Consider the following 10,519-nt stretch of genomic DNA (forward strand, 5'->3'; position numbering starts at 1 on the left):
CATGACACTACGACAGCATAAGACACCTGCAGTATGTGTTTGAATCAAGTTAATGACTTTAGGCGTTTTTGTTCATTCAACAACATTAGTAACAGAGGGGTGAAATTGTTCATGTATACACAACAAATGGATTCCAAAGTAGACAACGGCTTATTGTTCTTCTGCCATAAGTACCTCATCATTATGCTCTACTTCTTCATCTTTACAACTTTATTACCATTTTCGCTATAGATATTTAACAGCTACAATAACGATGGTTATTGTATAAAATATTGGCATACTCCGCATGCTTTGTCTTGCAAGAGCGTGGGTGACTAGTTCCCCTATTGGTTTTTGAGTGGTACCAAACGGTATATAATATATCACGACACCTTCAGTTTATGAATGGCACTGAGCGAAAATGATACGCGAAAATAGATTCCTCGTGCATACCGTGCTTTGCATGTTACAGAACCAAAATGGACGTCCAACTATCGACATGATTTTTATGCATAGCAACTTGGTTACGCATTCCTTTTGTCATTTTATAATATTATATAGACGTATAAACAAATGCAAGGGGTAAGCCTTTCATCCATTCGCAATCATTCTTCGTTTGGTACCCGGCGACAGTTGTCGCTGTCTTACCAGTTGCTTACACAGCCTGTAAAGCTAAGTGGAACCTCTTCGAATTCAACTAGAATTGATGGCCCGAACAGTTTTCCGAAGTATTTGATTATCGATTCATATGAGAGACCGCATTTTGACCTCCAAAAAGAGCGACACTAATCATCAAATCGGCGGCGATCAACAAAAGGCAAAAAAAAATTCGAACACTGAAAACGATTAATTAACCTCGTGATTTTTTTTCCTTTTTTAACTGCGGATTCATAAACTTTGTATTTTTAATAGGGAAGTATAATTTATCTAATCATACTCGCACAAATCAGCTTTGTAAAATGTTTACGTATTCGTTGATGTAGGATCGTCAGTTTCTGCGTCCTTCATATTTCCTCATTTATAGTATGATTCACAATTTTCAAGGATTATATAACCCAATCCATGAATTCCGGAAACTAATTAGAAGACTCCCGAGACTGACTAGGAGAATTCGACAACTGATTCCGGAAACTAATTGGAAGACTCCGGAGACTGACTAGAAGAGTCTGACAACTGATTCCGGAAACTGATTAGAAGAGTTCGGAGACTAACTAAAAGAGTCCAACAACTGATTCCGGGAACTGATTAGAGGAGTCTGGAGATTGACTAGGGAGTCTGAAGACCGACTAAGAGAGTCCGGAGGCTGATTAGGATGGTTTGGAGACTGATTAATAGAGCCCAACAACTTATTTCGGAAACTGATTAGAAGAAGATAGAAGAAGATGCGTGTATATGTATATATCTATCGGTGCTCAAGAAATGCATTTAAAAAAAATATGTCTTCTACTCAATTCATTCGAAATATATATCTGTAATATGTATTTATTATTCAATTAACATCTACCGAAACATCACCTTTGTTGCTCGGCGAAATCCGAAGCCCTTTTGGCATTTTTTGGAGATGATAATAGGGTCCTAAACCATGAAACCTGAACACAGCTCCTGCTCCATGATTTTCTAATGAAAAAAGCCAGCGATCTCAATAGCATACTGATTTAATAGAGGGGATATTCACACTAATTAAAAAAGCATACCGAGTCATCAGCAAATTTTCACGAGGGCGATGATGCTTAATTGCACTCGAATAGGTTAAGCAGAGGTCTCAAGTTAGGGTTTATTATGACAGCATATTCCTTATTTATGCAAAAGCATCGTGCCTAGGTATAATTTAGAGTGTTACTTTTGTATATAGAATCGAGTATATACATTGATGGAGTCTCTACAGTGAACTTTGATGTGCTCTGATAAAATAGATCAACAGACTAAAACTGAGCCTGCCCTAGACTAGCTAAATTTTAAAAACAATCGTTAAACGAAAATTTTTGCAAACAAAATGTTTTTTTAGAAAAAAACGTACGCTTGGAAATGGAAAGTGGCTTACGTTCAAACAACGAATTGGCCAAGGCGCAAAAATAGAGGAATCACGCACCTGCTTCAACCATTACAAAATATTGCCTTGTATCCTATGTTTTCTTGTTATGGTTTGACTTTGGTCACAGGAAATAGCTGAATAGTGAGAGAAAGCACCAGATCTTCGTGCAAGCTTTGTTTAAAGAGATGTAACCGATACTAGCTTTTGTAATGCTTTAGTGCTTTTTCTCAAGTGTTTTGAAATTTTTAATATTGCGCTAAATATAATCGATCTTTGATTGTATTTTAAGCTCCAACTATTATATTTACAAATAAATCTTTACGATTAGCCGCAACAAGATCCTTAAGGTTGTTGCAATTCCTAAAAAAAAACTATCTTTGTAAAAAATTGTAAAAAAAAAAATAAAAAAAAAGGAAAAAATAGTAAAATTTTTATTATTGATACCCCACAATTAGTATTTTCAACTAACGGAGAATTGAAGAAATCCTGTAAACAAGATGTTTGGTTCATTGTTGCTTCGTAAGCAATCTTTGGTTCTGGCTTTTGTCAACCTATTGATAAAGATCATATAATACTGAATCTCAAACAGTTGGATCGAGTCGAAACTCCTTTGCTCTAGGATCACACGTAGTGACCCAAAGTGGCCTTCCCGTTTTCTAGCCGACCCGCCACTGCTGTCCAAGGAATGACGTCGTCACTTTGAGCTCTCAGCAACGGAAGTCTTCAGAACGAACTTCAAACTCACTGCAAAAATTCGCGGAGGTTGAAAGGTTTTTTTACTTCGGATAGAATGGGGAACAATGAATAGAGAAAGCCAAGTCGATTAAACATGTTGCCATTCGCTTAACCGTGTATGGGTTCCACTATAGACTCTGCTGGGAAAAAGGTTTCCACCAACCTGAAGATACAAACCGGTGCTCCAGACCCCGAGAAATTATGATAGATATCGTGCCATTCGTTACCCTTTGATACCATCCTTAAGATGTCTGGTAAATCTCTTAAACTAGTTCCAGTTCAAAAGAACCCATGCAACACATATGAAGCAACAAGTTCTATTTTATCTACTTTCTCTGATATTGGGATATCGTGTTAAAATATGTATAAGTTTTTGGCCACTACCAGCAGAAGTGAATTTATTGATTTTATTAAATTTGACTGAATGATAATAGCATCTACAAATCGTTACAAACCGACACCTTACATTGTAAATATATACAACATCCAGAGTCCACAGACAAATCGTCTGTTTCATACGAGTGCAATATCGCAATAAAAAAGGAGAAGCGCCTTCATCATCACTGTTCCCACCAGTCAGAGCCGTAGCTGCAGCAACATTAGCATCTAAGAGAGCCAACCAACCAACCAACCAATGTGTACCAATGAAAAAATGGTGTTATGAAAATGCGACAACCTGGTAGAGCGATACTTGAACGTGACTTTCTCTACAAACGGCCAACTGGCTGAATCTGTCGGGTCGACGTAGACCAGCAACGATAAAAGATTTGATTGTTGGCAACAGCCAGAAAGATGGAAGAGAGTTACCGACAACTATGAAGCCTTCGTTTTTGCTAACGTCAGTGTCAATGTTAATATTGCGGTAAGAGCAGTTACAGTCAGTTTAACTAAATAGCTATGTTGCTCAGGGTCCGAAGGCTGCGCGTGTAAGATATATTTACACTGAATTCGGCTGTCTCGCATAGTTTAGAGGAACCTTTGTATGGATTTTGCGTTACTTTCCTCTCAGAATCGTTTGATCCTACTATTACTAGCGGTGTTCTTGCAAATATTCTAATAAAGATTTGCTACAACTAAATTGATTCCTATAGCAGCAAACACAATAATAACAAAATTGGTAACGCAAAGGATAGAACAAATACAAAATAGCTGTCATCGTTGCTATCGACGTTCATACGGTAAGCTGGGTTCATTAGCACATGTCACCTGAACAGCGAATGTTAGTGAAGAAAATCTTCTCCTACATTCTAAAGTAGATGGATAATAATGACTCAGTCCATAAGCTTACCGCAGAAGTGAAAACCCTCAGGAGACACGTTATTTGAATATTGCTCTTGTGCTCCTTACTGATCATCAAAACTGACTCTTCATGCAATGAACGTTATCCAGCTCTTGAAAATGCTGAGTGTAATAGTAATGATATTCCAAGAAGCAAAATGGTGGCCAATGACGGACGGAAATATATAGATACATCGGCTGGCGGCTGCCAGCTGAATTCTGACACTGTATTAATCGATAAAAAGTGCACAATAGTCTCATTCTTGTGACCACAGCCGCTACAAGCGCGATGTTCAGTCTAATTGGCAACTCCCAAATGACTAACCGCAAATTGTGGTATCTACCTAGTTTAATGAGATCGTCTTCCACAGACCAAAATTACCTATTAGACATACAAGCTATATAGTGATTGTCGCTGTTACCGATTCGTCGGTATGGTATTTTAAACAAACAGACATTGCTACAAAAAGCCTAACATTTCCAGCAAACTATAAAATTCAGATTAATTTTTTGAGGGGCTAAGTTCTATTAGGTATTAATTATAACTGGAATAGTTTTACAGTGAACCGATAATTTTTCACAGAAAACTCGTTGCAAGTCATACTCTAGTGAATAATGCACAAAGTAAAATATTTACTGTACGACACTTCTATAAAAATTCATTTGCAAAGGGGTATGTTGTGTGTGAGCAACTTATATGTAACAAATAGAAGTCTACATTGTTGATTAGTTTCGTGACTTGACCTTATCGGTGCGCCAACCTAGAAAGTCCCGTAAACTTCAGCAAAAAAATATTAGCCTATATCTATATATAACCTTATATCTATCCATATGCCTCACATAGTCACGTATCCTTCCACGTTTTGTCAACGCAAAGCGCCTCCATACCCAAATAATGTACTGATCAACATCCTCCACCCCGCTACTGATTAGTTTGGGTGGAAAAATGACCAATGTGTAATCCTCTTGCCTCGCTTGAACAAAGTAAACCGCTGCTTCGGTAATCGCCTATATGAGATGCTATCGTTACGTTCCATCGCTGTGAATCCCTCAACACCAGGGAAGTGCACTTTTTCCTTCTATTGACAACAATGAGTTTCGTGATGGTGAATAAGAGACGGGTAGCCGAAGTTAGTAATGCAGGAATGGACAGCGCTACCTTGTGCTAAAAATGACCGGCCACAATGAACAATAGAAATATCCAGCTAAGCCACTAGCGCTCCATCGTTGTAGACGCTTCAATGTCTTCTCAAGATGTTTCATGCAGAATCATTCCTACCGCTATGATGCTGGTGGTAGAGTTAACTACCCGTCGTTGTGTTGTCCCCTGTGAGGCAACGAAGGGCAGTTGTAAAACCACATAGAATATCGCCTTTAAAGGCAATCTATGCTTGGGCAGGCAATGCCACAGAGAAATCGCATCGCCTGTTCTTTGAGGGCGGAGGCGAAAAGATGATATTGCACAGCCCTTTCTGTTGTCCAAAGCTGGGAAGCTGTCAATATTGCCAATATTGGGAAACGGCTTTACTAGGACACTCCTACATTGCAATACACACCGATGGACTGCTAACTTGAGACAACGGAACGGATGACAAGTGTTGGAACCACTTTGGAGCCTTCAAGTATAACTCGCTCAAAGGTTTTCTACATGCTGACTGGCTGGCAAGATAAAACATCATTGTACATTCTTGAAAATCACGAAGTCGCTGAGGCTCCACCATACGTTCAAAACGAATTCAAGACTTCCAAACCATATTAACCGCAGGACGAATCCGTCGCGGCCTATCTATATATATATATATATATATATATATATATATATACATATATAGTTTTTGTACTGCGCTAGCAGGAACTTAATTTTTACTCTTATTAAGTGTAAACCCATTTATTAAATGGAGAAATTCGGAAAACAAGACAAAGCTGCCTTTCTTGCAACTTCATTATTAGGAACTGCGGAATATGTATATATGTATACCACTGTATAGATTAATCTGTTAAGTTAAAGCAGAGCGTGATGACTCTATTGCGTGTCCGATCTGGATTTACAAGTGTTACCATTGCACAGTTCAAAGCGAAGAGAGTACTATTAGTGCAGAAAAGTACAGTAACGGAATAAGGCAACTGCTACTTCGAACACCAGTTTCCTATCCAAACTTAAAATCTTTATTCAGAAAGTACCTCACTGGCTGTGCTCACACTGCACAGCCGCTGAGGCGCGTGGAAATTTGAAGAAAGATCAATAACTGCGACTGACACATTGCCTGATACAAACTTACATTTGCAATGATAACTCCACCTTCTTCGACGTTGATACCAATGCCTGGCTCAAAGTAGAGACTCACTCCTGGATGCACAATCATAATTCCGCCCTGGCCAACAATAATATTGTCCTGAATGCGATATTCCGTGTCCGACTTAGGATACTCCATTGTACGGTTTCGCACTTCCAATGCATCACATCCCAAAGTTAAAAATGGTCCCATCGTAACCACATGCAATAGTACCGTTACGAATAGAGTTTGAAATAAACGCCATCGGTTTTCCCGCCTATGCGCAAGACAAAACGCTGCATTAGGCACACGCGCACTTGAAAGAGTATTGGTCGCCATTCTTTTTGTATTCATAAATGATGATTGCGTAACATATCTTTCACTACATGTGATTGTGTGGCGTAGCGACATGTCGATAGCCGAACTGAAGGTAGGTTTTCCAGAGCGATTTCTTCGAAGATGAAAACCTGTACTTCGGGTTGCTGGTTCTATGAATGGCATACCCCCCTGAAAGAGTTCAGCCTTAATTTGCTCTTTAGCTGTATAGCTATGTACACCATTTTTCATTTTTGCCGTCTTTACTGTCGTACGTCACCCGTCCATTCGAAGATAGCCGATAGAACGTCTCCACTGACACAACTCACCAGGCAAATCGCCCGCCCTTCTCCTACAAGATCAGTTTAGCTGATCTAAAGAAAATGCAAAACCGTTCAAGTTTTACATATCTGAGAAAATCCTTCTAAACGATCTTTGTAAATGCCTAACTGAAAAAACTAGAGCAATCATATATGCCAATATTGATTTTCGTCTCCTGTACACATGCCGTCGTTTGCATATATGTATGTACAGAAATTCGAAATTCTCGCAAACCAAATTTACTCACTCCATAGGGGATTCGTTATCAGCCACGAACCGCCGCAGAATTTCACAAGAACGCCACGGTTTGTGTATTAGACTTTGTTAGTTATTCGGTATGCTGGCACTTGTGCCGCCGACAATCGTTAACTTATTCTCTGTATCGGTGAACAAAACGTTTGAAATATGCGCCCCCCAAAAAACGAGCTCCAGCTCCAGTTAACGAACAGAACCCTTCTTCACTTCCGCCTTATTCATTGCATCGATTAATGTATACTTATACACACTGATATCTTTCGAGATACTTTGACAGTTTAGTGCCAATGGCGGAAAAGCGTATAGTAGACCCGACATGCGCGTGCGCATCAACTAATAGGAGCACGACACCATCGAAAAGGTTACACGATGCACACATATGACGAAGATTTGTCCTCTTAACGAGTATATGGGCTAGTTGCACAGCAGCATGAAAATAGTGACGCCTAGATGTAATCGGCTTTCGAACTGGCAGTGAACAAACACATTCACAACAGCAGTCCATGTGCTTCTGCATACGATACAATATGTCTGCTACACAGTCTATTATATAACCTTTGCGAGTTATTTTGTGCCCTTCTGGTGCTGCTGCTTTTTGTCAACTTTTGTGGGTTGACTTTAGGCTGGGTTGTTTCCTTGGATAATCATTGCGCCGCGCGCTGTGAGTCTTTGCCTGATGTTCGTCGGACAAACGGGATGACTATCGTGGCGCTGGTGGTAGCCAGATAGTAGTCATATAGTCCCGATTGTGACGGACGTCAGATGCTTTTGGCGTTGGCCTGTCCGGCTCACCTGTTGTCGTGCCGCGCTAGCTTCTGCTGTTGTGGCAATTCCGTTCTGCTCTTGCGATTGCTGCTACTACGACCCGCCTCCTCACTCCCCTCGCCCCTCGATCGTTAAGCATAGACACCAACACAACGACATTTCGTAGCACGAAACGGCAACGCGATGGCGCTGCTTGCGGCACTACATGGTAGAACAACGAAAGGCGACGACGTGCTACGAATACGAGTTACGAGTGAACACCGACGGGCAGCAGCTGTATCAAGAACAACCACTTATTGCCACGGACGGCGTTCCGGCGATCAACGACAACAACAAACCACCATGAATAGCTACTACTGCCGGCATAAGCCAATACCAACATCGCCACAATTATTACTACTACGAGCGTCATTGGAGCAGCGATAGACGGTAGTTTTTGTGCTAGTGTGCTTCAGTTGCTATTATGTATAGAAAAACGTAGCCGTCTAGTTGACGACAGTCTAGGAGCACGATCGGTCGGCAGCGACTGCATTAGGAGAAACGGTGAAGTGGCATTCACTATAACGATAATGACGATGCCGTCTGAGGTCGGTCCCCAGAGGTGTCGACCACTCAAACGCCGCAGTTCAGCGGTGGCACAATCACCAGAGGAGCTGTTTACGCAGATGGTGATGCTGTTGCGATTTCGATGTCGACAGTTCCTCCTGACATCACCACAGGTCATCCTTTCTCCTTACTCGGCCAGTTGGGTTTTTTCTCCTCTCTCTTTCCACATTACCGTGTTCGTTAGGCACATTGAGCTCCTATTTATATTCATTTTTCGGCATCTGGGAGTATTGTTAATTCAAAGGTTTGACCTTCCAAATTCGATCGCGATTACACACTATTCTTTATGAAAAAGAGATAACGAACAACTTTTCTTGCATACGCAGCAACATAATGAATTAAACTGTTTACAGATATCGCTCAGTTCAAAGCGAAGGTTTCAGAAAAATTGAGTAGTTCCCTGTATGTAATGACTAAAATCATTGGAAGAAAGGTCGATAACAAGGGGTATTTACCTACGACGAACACTAAACATGTCTATCGGTGATCACTTGACGTAAACTCCTAAGGAACAACCTACAATATAGTGAACTATACTCGTCCGTTCGACTTAATTCAGAATTTGATTTTAAGTGGGCCATATTTCTCCCGCCCTTTAATAAATACAAGTAATGCCCTTGATGAGAGTACCGCGCTTCAAACGTACTGCGAAAACATTCAGCGTCGTCATGGAAACGGTTTGGAGCATTTCACTGTGGTTTGGGAGAGCATCCGCTGCTTTGGAAAGTGAATAAACTTTTTTTCGACCTAAGGGAAACGACTTTTAGGTCAGGCATACGAATACAGTTTCATACAAACACATAAATGTAGATATTTTGTATATTAAACTCTAATACGCTAAACCACCATCGGGCAATTTTTCATAAATGTCTATGGTTTATAATTTACCAATAATGGAGTTCCTAAATAACGGAGACTCTACAAATGATAAAAAAAAAAGAGTGGTATAAATCGATATATTTTCTCAGCCGACTTGTTTTATATATATATACAATATAACTATAGACACATCAATATGTTCTAAAGCAGCCATTCCAAAGAGATCCAGCTTATCTATCATACTTAGTTATATTTAAGCAGAAGATATCTAGTTGGTGCACAACCGATCCCACGAAACCATTTATGGATTTACATATCGAAATATAAAACCCTCGTAAATAAACTATTTGGTACGAGTAATACAGCAATATATTATATTTCCGTTACTTGAAATAATTAGCAATTAGGGCTATGTGCTCCGTTTTAGACGAGTGCATGCTTTATGCAAGTAGTAACATTCACGTATTTGTCATGTTAATTGTACATCTATTGTTCAGAGCAGTACTAAGTGAAGATACCCATACTTGCTGCGATCTATAATCAGAACATGTGTAACATTTTTTGCATCATTTATTCAGTACAGCATTTCAGTCACCACTCTTAGGGTAATACGTACCTTGCTAATCAGTCAAACTGTTCGACGAATTTGTATCAAGATCCTACTCATGATTAACTGCTCAATTATTACACGTTGTGTGTTTTAGCTTCTGTTGGAACTTTTTAAGATACAACAATACAACTTGCACTGCGGACAACTGCTTTAGAAATATTAACCAAGGCCCATATAGGTATTGTACTTTTGCCGTGATTGTTGACAGGTTGCGGAAACAGTTTTTATCTAGCTGATGAATAAATAGCCAAAACATCCGGATTTAAACATCTGTCTTTCTCCTTCAGAGTCATCTGGTCCCATATCCGACCTGTATTATTAAACGTATTATAAAATAGAATAGTTGTCCGATGACAACTGATGCAAATTAAGCTCAGTCTTCTGGGCGAATGACCCAGATACCTAGTTCCACCACTGGTCATCAGGTCTTCACTACTTAAGTCATACGTGATATTTTAGTTGCGCTATGTTATTATAAAATATATATTAATTGAGAAGTCTATGGTTTGCCACCATTTGATCTAGGGAAAT

At 39.8% G+C, this 10,519-nt stretch overlaps 1 protein-coding gene across 4 annotated transcripts in view; it reads right to left on the reverse strand.

The window, feature by feature from the left end:
- The window catches only part of bark (C-type lectin domain-containing protein bark beetle), a 76,186-nt gene extending 68,192 nt beyond the window's left edge, over positions 1 to 7,994 (reverse strand). For 3 of the 4 annotated variants that reach the window (XM_022847122.2, XM_022847119.2, XM_022847123.2), the window contains exon 1: positions 6,304 to 7,994. In XM_022847122.2, the coding sequence (XP_022702857.1) occupies positions 6,304 to 6,864 (561 nt within the window). In that variant the 5' untranslated portion in view covers positions 6,865 to 7,994. The remainder of the gene's footprint in view (positions 1 to 6,303) is intronic. The other variant, XM_022847120.2, reaches the window with a different exon arrangement.
- Between the last annotated feature and the right edge of the window lie 2,525 nt (positions 7,995 to 10,519).

The sequence above is a fragment of the Varroa jacobsoni genome, unplaced genomic scaffold (genome assembly GCF_002532875.2).
Source record: "Varroa jacobsoni isolate VJ856 unplaced genomic scaffold, vjacob_1.0 scaffold_1268, whole genome shotgun sequence".
In the NCBI taxonomy this organism is placed as follows: Eukaryota; Metazoa; Arthropoda; class Arachnida; order Mesostigmata; family Varroidae; genus Varroa; species Varroa jacobsoni.